Source organism: Python bivittatus, unplaced genomic scaffold (assembly GCF_059951505.1).
Source record: "Python bivittatus isolate LINGU-HERP-01145 unplaced genomic scaffold, Pbiv_v1 ctg000850_np1212, whole genome shotgun sequence".
In the NCBI taxonomy this organism is placed as follows: Eukaryota; Metazoa; Chordata; class Lepidosauria; order Squamata; family Pythonidae; genus Python; species Python bivittatus.
This window is the reverse complement of record NW_028277112.1, coordinates 64,184,797-64,207,312: the sequence shown is the minus strand read 5'-3', so window position 1 is coordinate 64,207,312 and position 22,516 is coordinate 64,184,797. Positions and strand designations below refer to the sequence as shown.

Below are 22,516 nucleotides of genomic sequence, written 5' to 3'. Positions count from 1 at the left end.
GGTCTTCAGTTTCTTCATTAACCTCTGTCATTTTGAGCCAGCTTAGATTGGTCTGCGTATGGAAAGTCCAGTATATGTGGAAATTCCTTCCTTCCTTTGATATCCTATCTTGTTATTTTGCTTGCCAACACCTCTTGATGTATGCATTTGCATATTTGGTGCAATTTGTTTCATTTTGCAAATAATCCTGCATCCTACTAGTCCTATTAACTACAATGTCAGAACATGTTGAAAATAAGGCAGTGCTTATCTGACACTGCGGGAAAGGTTTTGGCACCAGTGGTATGTTTTCCAATTCTAGACAGTTTATGAATGTTTTAATTTCCTTTTCATTCCAGTCAACATACCACATCTAGATACCATAGCTTTGTCAACAATATTTGATGTTTAAAAAAGTGGTTGATGAATGTGTTTGCTCATCATAGTGATGGCCTTTGAAATGATATTATTAGGAGGACGGACTGTTCTCACTTTTCCAGGAGTGTCACCCTGCAAATAGTTCTTGTTTACATCCTAGGAACAAAGCATAATTACGTCTTTGCTGATTGAAACTTTCATCTACCAACACAAAGCGCTATCAGAAATGAAACTTTAAAGGTAGAGCCGTTTCAAATCCAGAATTTGCAAACCAAGCATTGACCGGTATTTCCTGTTTTGCCTGGATAACACCTGTACTTTTGGAGCTTCACTGATTACTAGTTGGCTTCAGGCTGCAATTCAAGGTGCTGGTTGCTCCAGGGTTCAGGACCTGGATATCCTTGGGGCTGCCAGCTCCCACTAATCTTTGCTCATCCAGTAAGATCTGGAAGAATAGGCTCCCTTTGGGTCTCCACTCAGAAAGAGTGTTACTCCCAGGTGCCATGAAGGTGGGCCTGTTCCATTGCTGCCCCTCTTCTATGAAACATCATCCCCTTTGTAAATGCATCAGCACCAACCCTGTTGGTTTTTAGAAAGTCCACTAAAGCCTAGCTTTTCAAGGAAGCCTTTGTGGTATGACTGAGATGGGCAGTATGTTGATTATGTACCATCAAGTCAGTGTCAGCTCTTGGTGACCATGTTCATTTTCTCCATGATAGGTCCCCAACCTGGTGTTTCAGGTCTTCTAATGGTGCCCCTATTGCCTCTGCGGCAATATGTGGTAATCACTGATCCTTGGCATGATATGAATGAGTGATAGGTACTATCACCTATTACATTGTCATATGTTGTGGCTATGATATTATATTTTGTTATTGGACTGAACCGTGTGCTGCTTGGAGTTGCTTTTTGACCAAAGTGGTGTATAAGCCTGATAAAGAAACATACAAACAAATAAAAATAGCAGGGGAAAAAAAATCACCTCCATCTCCTTGGGTGAAAGCACCGCCTCCTTGAATGGCATCCTGCAATCCCTGGAAAGTCAGAAGAGGAGGCTCTAATCCTGCAAATATTGCCCATGACTACGTTAAAAGAAAGGAAAACCCCACTGGAAATGTATGCAGTATAGTCCAAACTCTTTGAACCAGTGTTTCTCAACCTTGGCAATATTAAGATGTATGGACTTCAACTTCCAGATTTCCCCAACCAGCCATGCTGGCTGGGGAATTCTGGGAGTTGAAGTCCACACATCTTCAAGTGGCCAAGGTTGAGAAACACTTCTTTGAAGTATGGGCATAAAATACAGGCAATAAATAAAGTTCTTCTGACCATTTCCTCTTTTCAAGGGGGATTTCCGCTCCTCATTCATGGAAAGTTACAGCTGATCCACATACCGTCTCTTCCACTTATAACCATCCCATAGTGTTTCTGTTCCTCCTCCCTGTTCTTGCTTTTCTTTTTTCATAAAAGGAAAGTCTGTTCAGGGAGAAAATACAGAACTGCACAGCATGTTTTGCTTCCTAGCACTAGGAGCCTTATTAGGGATTTATTTGAATATCAATAATTTGTGTGAACTTTATTACCTTTATTAAGGTATCTCAATAAACTGGTTGATAGGCAAGCTACACCTGCAGGAGAATCCAATGGAGTAATTTCTGTTTGCTTGCATCATTTAACCATCGGTATGGAGTAAGTGATAGGTTAAAAATATTCCTTCTGCCTTCAAAGTAAAATCTTTAGTTTCTGAAAACCGTTAGAGCCACTTTGTACGTTACTTTGAAAAAAAAATCTATAGGTTGAGAATACAAGAGGGCAAAACATCAAGAGAGTATAGTTCCATGTTTTTCACCTGCATACTAATTTTGCTTTTCACGTTAGAGTCTTCCTCCCCTGCTGTCTTTATGATGGGGGCTTTAGCATAACTGAAACACACAGTTCTATTCTCATCTTGTGAAGCTGCAATTTGAAGATAACTTATTTTTCCACCGGAAATTTTATTTTAACTGGATGTTCATGCCACCACTTCACTGCTACAGAGAGAATAGTCAAGGGCTGTTTAATTCTTCTTCCCCCTCCAAATCTCCTCTGTATCACATCCTGAATATTTTTTTGTACACTAGGTTTCCAAATACCCATTTCCCAGATTAAACAGAGAAGTTTTTGGATAGACTGAAAGGATAACTCAGCTAGACTTTCAACTAGGGCTAAATGGGGCTCTTCAGTTGAGGACCATTCTCTTCAAAAGTAGTTCAGGATCACACGGTAGGGTAGAAACAAAGTGTGGGTGGAAATCCATCCTCTCTTACACCCTGTTTTCTTTCGTACACCTCTTTTTTTCCCATGTTTTTTCTGACAACCTCTTCTTTTTCTACTAATTGACAGGCTGAGGGAAAACAACAGATACATCTTACCAGAGGCCAGAACCAAAATTAGGCTGAGGGCTGCATGTCACTATGACTCCAACTCTGGGTTGGAGGAAATTGTTCAACTCTGGGTTAGGGAAGGCAGAGAATTAGCAATTTCTTTCTAACAAATTCCCTGCATGCATAGCCATGAACCAATCCTAAGCAGCATCTCATGTTTTGCAAGCCAGCTGGGCCTCAAGGTATATTCCTTTAATTCCTATGTGGTTTTTTAATCATTTTTTTTCAAATAACTAAAGCTGTGTAACAGTCCCCCATGGTTCCCCATTTGTTCTCCCTTTACCGACTGACTTGTAAAGCTGGCATGTGAAAATATCTAAGCATGTTTCTGCCACTATTGCATTCCTTCCTAGATAAGAGTCTTGGGTGCTGTTCACAATACTGTGCATCTACTTTTTCATACTGGTGGTAAGATCATCTGGTTCCTTTCTTCCCCCACCCCCCTTCTCTATGCTGTCACTGTTGCCCTATAGTTCACTGGAAAAAATGATTGCCTTGTAATTGCTTTTGTAGTTCCCAATGCGTGATAAATCAAGCCAGCCTTGGCTTCACGTGGTCTTGTAAATAACATTTTAAGTCTGCTTCCCACCCCAAACTTTTGTTTTTTCCTAACCCCATTTCTGTCAATTCCATCCCTATCTTCTTGTATATTTTTACAATCCTATTTTGCTTTCTGCAGCATCATTTCCAGGTATGAATAATGGCAAGGCTGTCTTCTCCACCACTAATGGGTCACAGGGGACAATTACTTCTTATAGGGAAGGGGTGCTCTTCTAGCTGCTCCTACATTCTGAGAACAGTTTCTCTTACTTAGCCAGTCACTGGCCTTGTGGGGTTTCTTCAGCTTGAGGCACATTGGGAAACACGTCTGTTTCTGTCTGTTTCCCCTACAAAGGGTGGCTTGTCTTTTAAAATCCATGCTCTAGAGCAGTGTTGTCCAAACTTGGCCACTTTAAGATGAGTGGCTGGGGAATTCTGGGAGTTGGCTGGCTGGCTGGGGAATTCTGGGAGTTGAAGTCCACTCATCTTAAAGTGGCCAAGTTTGGACAACACTGCTCTAGAGTGTCTAGATCTGTTTATTGACTCTAAAATCTGTGGAGCATTCTGCTCAGCCTTTCTCCACTTGCCATCAAGTTCCCTTCATCCTGGCCCTTTAAGCAAGGAGGCTTAAGAAGTCTTAGCTGTATCTGTGTTAACATAGTCTTCTCCTCCCCCATATTCCAGTAGCAACCAAGAGTAGAATCAAGGTATATAACACCTGTTAGGCTTTGTCACCCATTTCTTTGGAGGATGTCAGGTGATTACAATGAACTGAAACACAGGCAAGAGGCCGGGTAGGGATCAGCATTGGGGACCACGTGTTTCATGCTTGCATACTTTGATGCTAACTCAAGGATGGGTGGGGAGCACTTCAACATAGCATAGTTTCATCCAATCAGGATGTAGCAATTTGTTCTTGAATAGGATATGTATAAATAATGCCGCCAGCCAATTTTGTGGCTGAATTCCTCTGAGTGAATCAGAGTCCAGTGAGACAAAGAATAGCTATTCCATTGCTGTTTTCACTACTTAAGAAATAGTCTGAAGGTGACCTCAGGTTCAAAAGTGGAAAAATGCCACCTGAGTCATTCAGTGTTATCTCCAACTGGCCAATGGGAATGTAGGAAATAAAAGGAAGAGGGAATCTCTTCACTGCCCCACTTCTTCCTTATTCATAGATCATGCTCTGTTCATTTGTTTGCTGATGTGTAAAAAGACTGATTGGAGTTAGGATGGATGGGCTGAAAAATGCACCATCCCTTTGTTCATTTTAAAAGACTGGTGAAATCCTCATGTGAAGCTACAGCAGCTGAATCTCTGTGGGGAGGGGGAAGCCAGAGATCCCATCAGTGGGCACATGGGAGCTCCAGCATTTTCTCATGAACACTAGACTCATTATTATTTTAGAAGCACTGCAGCTGACTGGAAATAAACCACACAGCTGAGGGATCAGACAAATGGGATGCTGATTCAGGAGTTACATAAAGACCATATGCAAAGAATCCAAAGAAAAAGCGTTGTGGAAGAAAATAACAAAAGATAAAAATTATCCACCAGCCAATAAAGCTGGTTCTAGAGAACAGAAGAAATCAGTGAGTAAATGAAGCCTCCTGTCATTTTTAAGTATTTTAATTTTCTTTTTTAAACTGGTAATCACCTGCCCAACAAATCTGCTTCCCGCCTCAAATCTTATGTCCTGAGAAGTCCTGGGTGGGCCCCAAGTTGCTCTGGGAATAAAGAAAACCCATAAATCTAATGCTTGGCTGTATCATGTGGCCTACACACCAGGTAAGGAGAAAGACCTTGGCAATGCCGTTGCCTGTCTCTTAAGCACAGACCAAGAGGTTGACTGAAAAAAATTGGGGTGCAGGGGGACATGTCAAGAGGATTACCAGCTGTGAAAGAATGGGGCATATATCTTGTGTACAACTTGTATATGTCTCCATTTCTACCTGGAGGCTTGATTTGGTGTGGTTGTTTTGCTCTGTGGTGTCTGGGTGTAAAACAAAGAGAATTCCTGCCTACCCACTTTAGCCTTGTCTCTGCCTTTTACAATAAGCTCAACTTATTCTCCTTGGTTCTACCTAGAGTTTATTACCCTAGTAACCAGCCACCATAGGCATCATAGGGCCTTGGGGTGACTTTGAGACTTCATTAGTGTTTTTACACATTGGTCTAGCAATATTTCAGAAACATCATATCAGTTTTATCCAGCTAAGGCTCGAAAACAGGGACTCAGTGAAGCCTGTTACGAGCATCATTTTATCCCCTCAGATGTAGAGCCCATCCTGTCCTAGAAGTTTTGCTCAGCTACATTGTTTGTAGAATTTGAAATCCAGCTAAAAATATTAATTACGTTTATTGCCTCTGAGTCTTTCAAACTACACATGATAGAGATTTTTAAAAGGGCTCTCTGATGTCTTTAGAAGTTTCTTCTCCAGCCTGGTGCCCTGCAGATATTTTAACTTCCGTTTCCATAAACTCTAATCAAAAGGTTATGCTAGCCAGAAGTGGTAGAAAATGATGAATTTTCACAGCAGCAGGATGAGGAAAGTATACTGTGCGGGCCTGGTGATACAGTGTTACTTTAGAGGATTGTGGTAATATTCTGTTTTCTGGATAAAAATCCAGCAAAAGACCATGATGGGAGGAGAAGGAGTGAATAAATTATTCATTGAGCCATTTCCTCAGTAAAAATCACCCAGAGCCAAAGAAAAATGTATGGGTTTAGAGCAGGGAGCACTAATTAATCTGATAGGCAATAGTAAGAAATGTTCCTATTTATGCAACATTAACTCCTTTTCTCCAATCTGGTCCTCTTCCCATATCTGTATCTGAAATAATTCCATTCATCAATTTAGAAAGAATTTCCATTTAGAAACCATTAATTTAGATAGATGTAGGAGTTGTTCTTGATGCCCCTTGGAAACTCACAAAATGTTATGACTGTCACAAATTCTTCCTCTTTATTTAATGTTCTATTCTTTAATTACAGGCTCAGCATTATGTGTTCCTTAAAAGAACCAGAGCTTAGCAGTTATTAGCAACCTTATAACAGCTGACAATTGAGTCAGGGTAGGCCACTACTTTGTTAGGTAAGAACTCAGGACATCCTCCAGGGAACTATCTGAAATATCATAACTGATTGCTGATGAAGAGCTTCTGCTGGCTAGACTGCTGTTTTAAAAGCATAACTGTCTGGTAGATAATATAACGTGTAACTCATTTTGGGAGGGAGACTCGAGCAGCATCTTCTTAACTCACAGATCTGCTTCAGTGCTAATTGCATGTATTAACCACTCTGACAGGGTCATTCAGATTTAAATAGCAAAGTAGAAGGAAGCTCTTGAGTAAAGTACTGCTGAAATTTCTGTACCTGAACAGCCTTGCTTTCAAGTTCAAATGAACTTCTTTGATGAGGAAGACAAACTATCCCGCAGTAATTTTGGAGACTTTTCAGTAATTTGGGGAACAAAAGAGAAGATGGCCAACATTTTACCACATTTTCCCAGACCAGCTGGTGGAGATGATCCTTTGATATCAGTGGCTGAGGTCCAAATCTGAGGCTGAAAATAAGAACTTCACTTAGGAGGTGTTACATACAAAAATAAGGCTTGAAAAAAAAATTGCTTTGGCATCTCTTGTTTGCTAGATTGGTCTATTCCAGGGTTTCTCAACCTTAGCAACTTTAAAATGTGTGGACTTCAACTCCCAGAATTCCTCCTTCAATTCTGGAGTTGAAGTCCAGACATCTTAAAGTTGCTAAGGTTGAGAAACTCTGATCTATTCTAAGAAAGAAGAAATCTTCAAAAAGGGAATAATTCTGCCCTTTTAATCAGTGGTATGGTTTGCTGAGATGTTTCAGACAAAAGAATTTATTCCATGAAGCACCTTCATATACTGAAATGAGGGGAAAAAATTCTGGCTTAGGAACTTGCACTCAGCCATAACTTTTTCTTGGCTCTTCACATATCCATGCCAATAAACAAACTTTGTGCTAGCTAGCTGATACAAGAAGCTGAGATTAGGATTGGCTCAGTTTCTCATAGGAAAATATTTCTTCTCTAAAAGTTGTATTGTTTTTATCCTGTTAAAAGTTTATTTAATAACACATATATATACATAAAAAAGGAAAATAGGAGGAGGAAGGGTTTTTGGACTGGCACAAAAGGTAGAATTTTAAATTACTGGAGGAGCTTTGGAAAAGAGAACTGGGGCAGAAAACTTGATGGAGATGTAAGATGCCTGGCACAACCTAAGATGGATTTAAGCAGTGATGGGTGTTGGAAACTTGGTGGTTTTAGTAAAGAACTGGTTAACTTAAACTGAACTGGGCAGTGTTTTACTGATAGAGTCTTGTCAGTTTGAAGGCAATTCCAGGGAAGATGGATGAATAGAAATGTGGGGTAAGTTCTGGGTGAAGACCCACTGAGGATCCAGAGAGGAAGATGTCCCTTGGGACCTTGTCTACCCTTTGCAGATAATCCCTCTGGGACTGAAGATGACAGAACATCAATTATTCTACCAGCCAGACTAGAGGGAGAAAGATTGCTCCCAAATCTGCCAAGGATATCCTTTTTGGGCTGTAAAATAGGATATAAATAGAGAGTAGAATAATAACCTGAAATAGCCATAGGCAAATGCTTGTGTTATGGCTTGCAAACATATATGTAATTAAAGAAAACTTGGACTATGATAATCAATAGTAGAGAAAAATAATTCTGTCTGCAAGGCAGTTTAAAAAGTCAAGGCACTGCCTTTTCAGGAGGTGAAGGATAGGAGGAATTGGGCAGTAGAAAGTAATGCAATTAGCTAGTTGTAAATTCTGGAGAAAATGAAACTAACTGATTTCAATTAGCTTGATGGGTATTCTTAATAAAGGAAAACAAATCTGAAGTGACATTTTCCACTGAGTTTTCTATCAAATCCTGAGAACCCACAGAAATCCCAGTTGCAAACTGCATGTATGCATCATAGCTCTGGAATCTGACACAGATCACTGGCCTGCAGAACCAGCCCCATGAGTAATCTGAGTAAAGCAGTTGCTTCAGGTAAGATATATTTAGTTGGTAGAACAAGGCTTGGAAGCGAAAGATGTATAACAGGTTCCTGTCCCTTACATGGGCTTCCTGCTCTCAGTTCACTAGACTTTTATCACCATCAGCTTTTGTACTTATAAAGGGAGCAGCCATTTTGTTCTTCCTTAGATCTGAAGTGAGAGAGAAAATACTCAAAAAGATCTCAACAGGCTTGAACGGTGGGCCCAAATAGCATGAAATTTAACCTATAGTAATATAAAATCCTGCTTCTGGGGAGAATGAATGGAAAAAAGGCACAACTATAGGAATGGGGAGATCTAACTTGGTAGTAGTGTATGTGAAAAGATCCAGCTACTTTGGGATGAATGGACAGGAGCATAAAGTACAATTCACAGGAGGCAATTGTCCCGTTCTATTTTGCTTTAGTCAGCTTGGAATAATGTGTCTAGTTCTGGGCATTGTAGTCTAAAAAGGACATTGACAATCTGGAGTGAGTAGGCTATCAAGCTGGGGAGGGGATAAGCAGCTCAGTCCTATGAATTAAAGCAACTGGATATGTTTAGCCAACAGAAGATTGACAGGAGATACAATATGTCTCCAGATAGCTAAAGGGTTGTCATATACAGGAGGAAGTAAAGTTGTTCTCTGTTGGGGCAGGACCACAACCAATGACTTGAAACTACAGGGAAGTAAATTTGGGTGTGATATTAGGAGGAATTTCCTGATGGTAAGAGCTGTCTACCAGGTGAATAGGTTGCCTTGTGAAGTGATATGTTTGGTTTGATATCTTCAAGCAGAGGTTTCAGAGCCCTCTGCCCAAAACATTTTAGCAGATCCTGCACCTAGCAGGGGTTTGGATGAGGTGATCTTTGAGGTCTTTTCCCACTCTGTGATGGAGGTTTCTATTAAGTTAGGACTACCCTATCTGCACTGCAAACTTCCAAGCAACTGTCACATGCCAGCAAACAGTTAAAAAATTCCTAACTCTTTACTGGAGTTTTTCAGCCCAGATTTTGTACCCCTTGCATGTATGGAATTACCATATTCGATGTGCTTTCTTCCCTTCTGTGTCTCTTTGCTTTGCATGTTCTTTCTCTTTAAATTGTTTTTAGATTAATCTTTCTAAGGGGTACTGCTTTAAGGCAAAACCCTGGTTAAAAAAGCATTTCCAATTTATGTTTATTCCTTTCAGTTTTAATCAAAAATCAATCTGAAGTCTTTGCTGACTTTATCTTCATCTGACATGAACTTAAGTTGTCCACGCTTTTTCAGGATGGGCCTTAAAGTATTCAGAAATATAAATAAATAAGTTCAGGAAGGAAATAATTAATAGGGTAAAAAAAAAAAAACCTTGGAAAATTAATCTCTTATTCTACAGTTAAAAGCAATTACTGCTCTGGACCAGAATTGCAGAGTCAATTATGTCCTTAATCACTATTTTTTTCCCAAACTGGAGCATATAGGCATCATATGCCCCTGAACAGAAAAATAATGATTTTAAACTTTGATTTGGAACACCAGCTAGGAGCCAATATGCTCAGTGCCAGAAATTTGTCGGGGTCTCAGTCATTAAGGGGCGTGCTGAATCCCAGGGCAAATTCCAAGGCAGATTAATCTCTGATTGCATTTGGAGAAGGAAAATTAATTCCATTATTGCAAACACGAATTTCTCTACCCTTTCTCACTTCAGTCCCTTGACCCTCCAAATCTATTTAGGAGCACCCCTAGCTCTCTGGAGTATATTTGTGGAGCGCATGGGAAGGGGGGGGGGACTTTTTAGACTAACAAGCTTTATTAAAAGGCCTAAGCTATTGTGAGCTATAACTCATCTGATGTAGCATTTAAATTTGGATGCGGGAAGGGAAAATAGGGTGGTTATGTAGATGAGGGTTACATATAGAACAGATTAGTAGTAACAATTGTAGTGTGTAAAAAACTATTGTCTTTGTTGAGACTTTCTGAGGTAGTCTGAAACCCTTTATATATGTTGAGTTCAGCAGTCTTTTCCTTGACTGTGCTGTTAAAAGTTTCTTTTTTTCCAAAATGGCTACTTAGAGAGCTGCAGTGGAGTGTTCTAGAAGGTTGATATTCTTTAATAGTACTTTGTCCTTGCTTTGAGTCCTGATGTCAGACTTCTGCCAGTAAGAAGTGTATCTGATTTTATCTAGGTGTTTCCAGTAATGTCCTTGAAGGGAGCTCCCTCCCACCTTTCCCCGAAAAGTGGAAACTGCCCAGAGTGCAGAGTAAAATAAGGTGAAATTCCACAAATCAAGGCTTCAGCTACCCGTGTTATTCATTTTTTCAGAATGCCATTGCACGTATAAATGTATTATTTCTTGGGGTTGGAGGTCTAAGGACATAAAATGGGAAAGTAGGCATTGGACAAGTTGTCTGCCTCTAAGGATCAGGCACGAACCCTGCATATATCTATCTATTACTTTATAGCATTGTTTCCTTAAACTTGTTTCTACACATCTAATTGGCAAAAATATTATGCAGATCTTCGTGCTTTTTACCTGGAGAGGTATGTATATTCTCTCTCTCTTTCTGCTTTTTGGGAACACATAGGTGGTCTCCCTCCTCTTCTCTAGCCAGCTTAAAATTAGGCCCAGAGAGAAAAGATCAGTAGAACAGCAGTGGGGATGATCTCAGTAGGAATTGGGACCCATTCAGGAAAAGGATCCTACTGAGCACCGAGACAGTCTTACTCCAGTACAAAAACAGCAACCCCATAGGTCAGTGTTTCTCAACCTGGGCAACTTTAAGATGTGTGGACTTCAACTCCCAGAATTCCCCAGCCAGCATGGCTGGCTGGGGAATTCTGGGAGTTGAAGTCCACACATCTTAAAGTTGCCCAGGTTGAGAAACACTGCCATAGATCCTCTGAGTTGATCTCTGAGAAGAGATTTATACCTTTGCAATAGCCCCCTGTGCATGGTGCGCAACACAACAAAATGTATGCAAAATCCAAAGTCTATCATGCGGCTACTGTGCTAATGCACATATAAGATATTGTGATGGAATGGACTTATGAAGGCCAGGCTAAGGGAGGTAAGCGTTTTCTTAGTTCACCGCAGGAGTGTGGGAGCTTCAAGAGGATGAGGCTGGCACCTCCCTGAAGAATTCACGGTGTTGTGGCTGGGTGGCTTGGGAGATGGGGTTCAGTCTGGGGAGATTCTTTCTAGAGGTTGTAGCTAATAAACACAGCTGAACTGATTTTGCATTGTCTCTTAGAGTTCTTTGGGCTAAACCTGACAGATATAATGTACAAAATCCTAAATTAATAAAGTAATAGAAGGCAAGCTGGCATTCCCTACCCTATTGCTCAGAATTCTAATAATCACAGAATCATCCTGCTTCTTTCTTCTAATTACTAGCATGGGTGGACAATTCATGATGGGCATTGCAGGTCTGGACATTTATTTCCAACAACCTGGTTACTGCTTACCCTTCCCCTGTTCCAAATCTAGCTAGCCCAGATGTTCATGAATATTCAGTTTTGGCAATGGGGATCTGAGACAGAAAGATCACCCATACATACACAGTTTGTAACCATTATTATCTAGGATATTAGTAAATAATTATTTTACTTCTTAGTATTTCTGCTTTCACTCCATGGCAACTGCTGATTTTTTGAGAAAAGCAGGAATATTTCTTTTCCAGCTCTTCTTTCAAAAAGAACGCAGGTCGCATCTGGAAATTAACATTCATGCAGCACCACTGATACACCTGCAAGAGCTTTATGGTATATTCACAGTATATAAAGTGTCTCAGAAATGATACTAGAGTGGGACATTCTGGGTAACAAAAATGGAAGGCAGGGCAGACACCCAGATCAGGAGGTTCATGTTTAATCTCATCTGTTGGCCTTGCTAAGGTGTTGCCTATCTGAGATGTTGCATATTGATTCTTTTATATACTTAGCTGATGAATACTCAGCCAATTCTTTTCAAGCATCTCTGCATTGTTAGAAACCATCTGCATTATATAAAGAAGAGGTCAGATCCTTAATGCAAGTAACTGCCATACAAAATTCTGGGCATTGTTGCACGTAGCTATACTTTATCACAGCTGTAGGAAAAAGACTCTGCTTTAATTAAATCACCAAAAAGGAGGCTGGAAAATTCTTGTTACAGTTTCCAGGATTCTGTTATTGAACCCTGACTAGTATTAAAGATATCATTGTGAAATCTGTGTAGTTTTTGCTTCCTTGATTGTGCCCAGCTGTGTGAGGCCTGACAACTTGGATTGCACTTCTAAAGACACAGCCCGGTAGTGTTTGCATTGTTTCAGATCCTACTGGCTGCCTGATCTACAGTTCATGTTCTGTGCTGCTCGACTTATTGATCCTTGCCTTGGTTGAGATGCCCTCTAAACGTTATCTTGGGCTTGCCAGCCTTAACTCTACTGGAGCGTCTGCTATAAAGGAACTGGTAGGGAGAGGGGCATCATCCGTGGTCGAAACCATCTTTCAGCATGTACAATATGAACTGCTTCTGCTCTACTGCTTCTCCTACTGCTTGGCCCAAGTCATTTCAGATCCTGAACTCAAAGAGTGAACTATGATTCCTTCCTCTAAAGGGAGGAGGAACCACTACCAGCAAGAGAGAAGCTTGTAGGAAGTGACATCCTGTGTATAGAACTTAGCGATGTTCATTTTGTTTGCTGCAAAGTGCAGAACCCCTTTCCCACAGGTTCTGCCAAATAAGACCCCGAAGACGAGAATTGGCTGTTCCTCCTTTTGTTGAAGTGCTTCAAGAAATAGGACTCCATCTCGCTAAAGGAAGAGGAGCCCCAAGCAAACTTTTACATCTATTTTTATACTTGTTGGAAAAAAAGGGAATAAACATACTTGGTTACATTGAGATAAGAAAATAGGTATAATTGGTTACAATGTTGCGCAGACACACCTGATTCCATGTTACATATGAACATCCCATAATAAGCTTAGCATGTTCTATGTTTTCTAAAATTCCCACCTTTGGGGTGTGTGTTTTGCTATGCTAATTACCTCTCGATCAAGTCTCTAGCTTTGCCAGGTTGTCTCTTGGTCAAGCCTCCAATTTTCTGCATCCTTAACACTCCCCTTATCTCTAACATTCCTCTTTTATGCCAAGCCACCTGCAGTTTTTACATGATTCACACTTACAAATCTCATCTTCTGACCACCAGGTCTTATTGCTGCTCTCAATTTCAGTAGAGTTTACTTCTGATTGGTATGCACAGATGGTGGGAGATTTGTATTTTCAGACTTGGAAGACTGATGTCAGCCTTCCCAGGTAGACCAGACAGGAAACACAACCAGATGAGTTACTTTATGGTAAGGCTACATTAACAGAATCTTGCAAGTCTGAAAATGCAAATCTCCCGCCATCATCTTTACCGCTTGAGAAGTTAGGAAGGTTGCTTTCTGAGCCTGTTTCTCTACCCATTATGCAGCTGCGGGCTATGCTCTCTCTTATTTGACTTTTCCCTAGGCAGCATCTCTTCACCATATTTTTCAAGGTCTTTCTGACATACAATTGCATTTCCTAACTCTGGGTTTCATTTCTTTCTTGGGACAAAACCCTCTCTATCCAAAGTTCCTTATCGCATTAACTTCTTCTTACTTCCTTTATTTTCTATATTCTATTTACTTTAGCATCCCTGAGGTACCTATTTCCTCTGATTCTTTAAAGAACAGCTAGTCACAGACGTTTGCAACTAAGTTTTAACTCTCTTACTTCTCTTGGCAAGCTTCTGCCAGTTGGCATCAAGCTTTAAGTCCTTTAATTATTTATTATTTCGAATAAAGCCTGCTGGCTTGCATATGTATAGAACTGAATTGTATGGCTACTAGAAAATGAGTGCCACTGAACTTAAAGTGACATGAAGAAAGCTTTTAAAGTTGCATTGAAAGTCTTCAATCTTTGAGTAAAAATGAAGAAGTTGCTCAAGTCTGGGAGGAAGCTTGTCACTTGGTTTTATTTATTTATTTATCCAATTAGTATGCCGCTGCCAACACAAGACTGTCAGCAAGTAACAAGATGTGAAATAAATATAAATATAAAAAGCTTAAGACAGATACAACCCAAACAAAATATATGGCATCAGGTCCCAATAGTCCTCTGGAAAAGCTCCATCTTCAGCTTTTTCTGGAAGGTAGACAATGTTGGAGGCAAATGAATCTCCAACAGGAGGTCATTCCAGAGGGCCTGCCCCTTCACCAAAAAGCAGCATTTCTGGGCTTCAGCCCATCTAACCTCCTGAATATGGAGGACAACCAGCTGATTCTCCTGGCGTGAACAGAGAGGTTGGGGTGACTCTGGTGGGAAGATGTGGTCCTGCAGATCACCAGACACCAAGCCATATATGAAGCAGAAGCCAGTAATTGCACTTACTGTTTTACACTGCTATTTTATATGTTTCTATTATGAGTTCCTTTGGGTGCCTTGAGCCAAAAACTGGAGGAATGTGTAAACAAACAATGGTATAGACATCTGCTATCCCTCACACACCTACCTTGTTTCCAAATCTTTCTAAAGAGAATCCTGATTTATATGCCGAGAACACTCCCTTGCTGAACTGCCTTAGTGTAAAACTACGCCTTTGCCATCTCACCCCCTGGGCACAAGTGAAAGTTTTGCCCTTTACTCTTCAACAGCAGAACTTATCCTGATCCTGAGAATCAAGCTACAAATGAGTGGTCCTTCCCGTCTTCCCTTTTGTTTATGTAGGAACAGATCATGGAAGCTACTCTTAACTGGACTGCCCTACCCATTGTGCACATCTCAGGCCTGGAGAATGCTATATTATTTGATCGTTATCTTTAGGTTCTGCCCTTCTCCAAACTATATTAATGATTCTCTCCCATCTTATTCTCACAGTAATCCTGGGACGTAGGTTAGGTTAAGAAGCAGCAATTTGCTCAAGGTCATTCAGTGAGCAACTTGAGTTGGCTCAGTCCTTGAGTATCTGTTCAACTTGAGTTGGCTCAGTCGTAGGGTATTTGTTCCCTGCTGGCTTTCCTGTTATTCAGTGCTGAGCTCTTCAACTCTATCAATCTCACCAGTGGAGGCAATGGCTATTTCTTGAATTCTTCTACTTTGAGGGGAAAAAAATTGGGTGGGGGGAAATGTATCATAGCAATACATCATTTGACCTACTCACCATTAAAAACGTGTGATTAGGCTCATCATCTGATATTGCCAAAAAGAAATCATTTCTGATCTGGGTAGAGATGAACTGAAACAGTTCACCTTATATTGTTTTTATATGTATATCATGCAGAGCATGGCAAAAGTACTTCACATTTTAGGCGAGTTCTTTTTTCCTGGCACTTTCTGAAGAAAGCACATTCATGCTGGTTCAATGTTCTCTTTTATATTCCTCCTCTTTTTCCTCCTCCTCCTGTTTACTGTTCTTTACCCCATGGCCAAAGTGCCCAAGACCCCTATTGGCTGTGCCAGGTTGAATGATATTGTGATACACTATTATCATGGATGTTTGAAAATAAAGAGTGGGTTGCCTAAGCTGAGTGAGGAAATGAGAACACGGCCAGTGGAGGCGACGGAAATTCTAGCCAGAAGGCCAATGGAGCATCAAAACAATGCAGATGTTCCAGTGATTTCACTGTCTGCATCAGTTGTCCCTTCCTCCCTTCTACTCTCAGAGGGCAGGAGGGTATATTTCATTTGCTGTTTCAGTACCCCAACTTCATGGCACAGGCAAGATGCCCAATTTATTGACTCATCTCCATGTTGTCACCAAGGCAATCCGTATGGGCCTTATGCCCATGTTCCTGTTGCAAATCCAGATCATGGATAATGAGGGAGATAATGAATGAGCTTATGAGAAGGGAAATTGAGCTCTTCACACCTGGTAAATAGCTTACCCCAAAACAGATGCCTAATGTAAATTAATGAAGTGTCTTTGGTGCTTAATTGTACTAAAGTAATATCACCCCAAATAACCTTAAAAGGGTCTAGCATTGCTAGGAAAGAAAATAAGACCCGGTACATTTCACTTCTTCCTTTTCTTTATCTTTTAGTGTGTTCTTTTCTCTTTAAAACCTTTGTTAAGATGAGTTGTTTTAAATCTTCTCATCCCTTTTTTAACAAGGGAAGCATGGAATCAAAGATCAAAGCTTCCTATGACTTACTCTGTTGAGTCTGATATTTTGGATTAGATTAAACAGGATATTATTTGTGTGGGTAGGCATTTGGGGATGTTATTGCTGGTTTGTTTAAGAGTTAAAAAAACTGGCCTAGAATGCTGGTGATGCTGAGGATTTAATCCAATGTTTTCCATTATCCTTTTGATGTGTGTTGTGTACCTCATACCTATGGTCTGAAATGAAAATTACACTCACCTATGCTTACCCTCCACCCCATGCAAATGTCATATATGAATCCCAATCTGTAATGATAGGTGGGAATGACCTTGGGAGACAGGAGGAAGAACCACAGACTGGACAACTGTCATGTAAAAGATATCTCCATCTATAGAATGGGAGAGGGTGTGGGAAGTGTTTTAGAAGGTACACTCCCTCCTTGTGCTTCTTGTCTAGACTACCTCAAAGGGCTAACACAGTCCAGATCAGGACTGCTGTTAGGGCAAAATTTAAATCATACATCCCTCCACCGTCAGATCTTAGTTCCTAATTGCCAGATTTGCTAATTGCAAGAAATGTGTCATGCCTAGTTAACCCTAACCTTAACCGTGGCTCCAGGTGCTGAACTGGCCTTGAAACTCTGAAAAATAAAACATTAGAGACTCTTGTTTGAGCCTGGTACTGTCTGCTCAGGAGTCCCTAAGAACATTGCCAGCTACCCTTTTGGGAAGAAGGTGACAAGATGTTGGATGGGCTCACCATTTACCTTTAGGCCCTTGCCCCCACCAGGAGAGCTAGATATGGGAGCATGAAGTGGCAGTCCCAGTTTGCAAAAAAATGTAGAGCTAACCTTGAGAATAAGGAAGGGATGAGCAATTAAGGGGGGATTCTGTGAAAAGATTAGACAACTGAGAAAAACGGGAGCGTGAGAAAGAAACTGCCTCAATTTTGTTTAGTATAAGATGGGGTGGAGAGAAAGTTGGGCAGACTTTCAAAATTCTGTTATTCTGCCATACTGTAATAAAGAGCCTTTCTGGAATCCCTACCATGCCTGTTTCTGACCTGTCCTACCCTTACGGGCTGACACAGATATCTCTTTTTGCCTGGGCCCAAGCAAGTGAAGAAGCAGCGCTAGAGGACTCTGTCAGGAGCTGACAATGCTGTATCACCATGTTCAATAAAAAATGTGGCCTTTTAGGAAGAAAAGGTTCTTTGCCCTCATTCCTTCAGGAAATATAAGGGAAGTTGAGTTCTGATGGCCTGTTGGAATGGAACGGCTTATCGAAGAACAATGGAAAAGTGAAAGTAACGGAGACCTTTTTTTTTTAAGCCAATAAAGGCAGCAGTCCCCAAGTTCATTGAAGGGTTCACAAACATGATGAACAAAACAAAGGCAAGAACTGTAGACTAGGAAAGAGACCAAACTTTTCAGCTGCTGCAAAAATACCTCTCCCCTAAGTTAATTAAACTTTTAATTATGTTTCAGGGGCTGGCAAACAAACATATATGCATTTCAAGGAAAAACAAGTAGAGGCCCTTGAAAATCCTGTTTCCCCATTTTGTCCTCAAAATAGCCACAGGCAAATATTCAGGATACAATTCATTATGTATAGTCATTAATTATTCCTTTTGCTTCATCTCCATCTCCTTTTCTTCTGCATAATTATGGTTCATCTCTGTCTTCTTTTCTTCAGTGGATTAATTATGGAAACAAACGGCAGCTGGGGATTCAGTGACCCTCAACGTGTGATACCTTTCTGCCCAGGATATTTTCGTGAAGGTGTCCATTGGATTTATGATAGCCTAAAAATAATATTACCAGGCGATTGGTGTGTGTGCAAGACTGGCATTAAGGATCAGGATGGTTGGCATCTGCCAAGGCACTGAGACCCCCTAGATTTCCTTCTTTTCTATCTGGTTATTGTCACCTGCTTATTCACCTGACCTGTCCCTAAGGCCCAGAGATGAACATTAATGTTGACTTAAAGGAGGAGGAAATGAGAGAGAAGCCCTGAGGGGACTTCCTTAATGGCCTTTTAAAACCTGTCACTAGCACTCATTGAACAAAAGCTGTTTACTGCAACTCCATCACCACCATCATCTCCAGGGACCCTACCCACACAACCAATACTGTATATGACATTCAGGTCCTATATATGGAAACAACCTGAAGTAATATATACATACCAGCAATTCCAATTCTTCCTCCTTGTATCTGGATGGAAGTCCTCCTGAACTCAGTTGAATTTACTTCCACCTAACCAGGCATGGCATTGGGCTGTCAGTCGCAGATTGATAGGGAATGGCTTTGAAAAATGAGACTTCTTGTTTTTAATTTCAAGCTCCATATAAGCCACAATGAGTTAGATCAAAAGACTACTGACTTCTGGATGGGGGCTCATCTCCACTGAGCCCTCTTAATAGACATTTGTTCTAATTCTCTAACATTACTTTTGGTCTTCCCATGTCTCTAATCTTGGATCCTGGTAAATGCCCAACCTTCTCTCCTGCTGGAGGTGTCCAAGTTACTGATTCTCTAAATTCCTCTCTTCATGTGGAAAATTAATAAGAAATCAACAGGCACATTGAGGGGGGAAACCCACAACATAATTTGCAAAGAGAAAAAGTATGCAGAGATGGATGCACCTGTCAAACTACATGCAAGGTGAAATGTATCCATAGGACAGACAGAGGGAAGAATGCTGGAATCAAAATGTGCTTGATCCTGTTTGAGAAGCTGGCAGTATTGAGTCTATTGAAAGTTATTGTCTTGCAATGAATGGGCTGATTTTCAAAAGCTTCTGACTGAATGGGGGAATACTTGTGCCAAGAAACATGCCCTTGGGAAGGAGCAATGAACTATTTCTAAGTAGAAGAAAGATTTCAGGGTTCAAGATCTGCAGGGAGGATGTCCATTCTGTCCATGAAACCATGTTCCCCTTTATTAATTCTATGTTTGTAGGGTGGAGGGTGATGGCCAGTCAATGATAAAGACTTGCAAGAAATGTAACATATGCCTTCAGCTACGGTGCAGTTAAAGTATTTTTTATTTACATTTCATTTTTTTTAAATTACCATTAACATTTGTAAAGCAGTTTCAACTATTCAGAGTATTTCTTCGGGCCAAGCTAAATGCAATATCTGTCTGTCTGTCTCTCTATCATCTATCCATGAAATAGCTGGGATAGGAGAAGTCTGAACTAGGTTAGGTTATGGCCATGGTGGAAATGTTTCTGCATAGGGCTGATTTTGACCCTTTGTCCCATAATGACTGGATTCCAACAAAACTGGATCCTCTTGCCTCACTTACCCACTATTTCAATGGAAGGAAAGTTTTCACACTCAAGTGGCAAAATACAACATGTAGTCTACTTTAGACTAGGCAATGTAATATCCTTCCATTTTGCAGATGAAGAAGGATGGTTGAGGTTGAGAGAAAGCCACCTAGCAGGTATTAGTACATGGTTGTGGTACTTGTGTATTCTTCTTTAGATTGAGTAACATTATATCTCTGGTAGACAACATGATGTCCTCCATGGGTTTTGGAATTCAGCTCCCATCAACCCCAACCAGCATTATGAATGGGAGAACTTGTGGAAACTGTGACCTAAAGCATCTAGAGGGTATCAGTTTGTTTGTTTGTTTTTAATGGGGGGAGTTAAATTCTCATAGTAAACAGTGGAAGCAACTATTAAGGTTACTTCTTTTCAGCCAAGATCTGCACAAATAGATCAGGTGATCCTATGGTAGCATTAGGACCAAATCTGACTAATTTCAGGGGAAGTAGTTACTTTAAGTTGTTGCAGTCCTAATGCTGATTGCTGAACTTTGAAGCAACTGGCCTTTAATCAAGTGGCTGAATGAATTAATTACTACAAAAAAGTATCAAGGAGTTTCTTGGGGCCATGCTGGCTATATCTTCTTCTCTGGAAAGGCAGAGCTTATTTCTGTGCCGATAACTCATGGAGGTGACTTATTGGCAGGGCTGCTAATCACTTTAGCTTAATTTAATAGTTCTTTTTTCTTTAAAAAAAAAAAAAAGCCATCAAAAGAACATCTGCACCTTACATATTCAATTAGGGGGAATGCTGAACAATTTGTCCTAAAATAATCCTTTAATCTGTTTGAAATCCCATGTAATTACTTTTTAGGGGGTCACTTATTCTCATCATATGTTTTGCTAGCCTAAAGACTTTATCCTAACCAACTATCCTTTGCATGTGTATATTGGATTTTATCAAGATTTCCATACAGTACTTTAATTAGAATGCAAAGCCAACAAGAAAAGGTATGGGGACCATTTAGGCAAAGCAATTACTTTTGGATCCAACAGACGAGTAATTTCATAGAAGATGATCTGACCTCCCTGAGTCATTTTGCTTGTGAAGTGCATCCTTAATGCTGCATAACTGAAATGACACCGCATTGCTGCAGGATATTTTCAAGACTGAGAGTCTGTACCTAAGAATCAAAGCTGAAGGCCATGGATGTGATATCGTTGTTGTTTTTGTTTTGTTTTGTTTTTTAACCCAGATTATTTATTCTGTGATTTCTAAAAAAAGAGGTGTAAGCATTTTACTTTCTAGCAACGGTGAGCATCCCTTTTTCATGATGGAGCTCCATGGATTGGAATGTGGCCCTGGCCATTTTGCTGCTGGGGTGGCTCTGGCCATTTATTACAAGGGGTGGCATTTGCAGCTCAAGGCCACAATGTGTTTTTGTCGTGTGGATGAAAGCATCAGATCCTGCAGGTGCCTGTAGTCCCTCCTTAGGGGTGAAAGATACAACGGGCAGGTGCCATATAGAGTTATAGAGCCTTCCCCAAATTGGGAAAAGCCTGGCGTGGCTGGTGGGACAATTCATTCATCCCAGGCTTACCCTAATCAAGGGCAATGAATGACAAGCAAACTGGCAGTGTTGGGGAGAGAAGACCAGAAGGCCGACTTCAACTGGGTCTGAACATTTCAGCTGCCTCATCTAGAATGAAAAGTGGATAGCACTGAGGGTGTGCCAGTAATTCTCAGTTTTGCCCCCCGGTTGCACAGCCTCAAATGTCAACCCCCAGCAGCAAGAAAGCCACATGTGTGATTGCATAGTCACCCGACACATTACAATGGGCTTAAAAGACAAAGTCTCAGTACCAATTTTTGTGTGGCAGAGCAGGAAAGTCTGAGGCTTTAGCTGATATGTAATGTTTCTTTGCTTTAGCGGAGGTTATCCCTTCTTGCCTTAGCTTTATCATTCACCGCCTAGCCTGACATTTAAAACTATTATTTGATTTAAAGGCTGGGTGCAGCATCAGCCAGAATGGGCTCTGGCAGGACGTGATCTGCCCCAAAGCCAACGCTGACATTCGCCAGGCATCCTCTCTGACTGCGGTTCAAGGGACTGGCGAAGAGGGTGACCGCATCTGTTCTTTCTCTCCCTTTTGCAGTACGGCATTAAGAAGAAGGAGGAAAGGGAAGCAGAGGCCCAAGCTGCTCTGGAAGCAAATGCAGAAGGCAGCCTGACGCGCCCCAAGAAGGCCATCCCGCCGGGCTGTGGGGATGAGGAAGAGGAGGAAGAGGAGAGCATCCTAGATACCGTTATTAAATACCTGCCGGGTCCACTGCAGGATATGTTTAAGAAGTAAACTGCGACAGACTGCCAGCCTGTCCGTGGACAGTAAAGCAATGGATTTCTCATTGACCAATGGGGAATTTAGACTCACCACTCTCACCCCCCTCCCTTCCCATGCTCCGCTCCAGTCCCTGGCCATCCCCTTGAGCCCCGCCCGCCCCTCCATTCCTGATTTTGTACATCCTCACTTCTAGACGATGCCTCCAAAGGGATGGAAAAGATGAATGAGCTGCAGTCTACACAACTTTTTATTCTTATTCTTATTCTTGTTATTATTCTAAAGCCATAGTTTTACATGTGTTTTTTAAAAGGGACAGGTGTACCTTATACAGAGAAAGGGAGAGGGGCAGGTTTGGTTTTCCTCTTCCAAGAAGAAGAAAGCTTTAGCCAAAGTAAGCAACAGGTAGCTTCTCCCTGCCCAAGAAGGCTTCTGCCTAACAAGGAAT

The 22,516-nt window shown here is 41.0% G+C and overlaps 1 protein-coding gene across 1 annotated transcript in view; it reads left to right on the top strand.

Annotated features, from left to right (window-relative positions):
• The window catches only part of CPLX1 (complexin 1), a 134,774-nt gene extending 112,679 nt beyond the window's left edge, over window positions 1–22,095 (top strand). The window contains exon 3 of the mRNA XM_007430706.3: window positions 21,886–22,095. Within this exon, the coding sequence (XP_007430768.2) occupies window positions 21,886–22,083 (198 nt within the window). The 3' untranslated portion in view covers window positions 22,084–22,095. The remainder of the gene's footprint in view (window positions 1–21,885) is intronic.
• The last annotated feature ends 421 nt before the right edge of the window (window positions 22,096–22,516 follow it).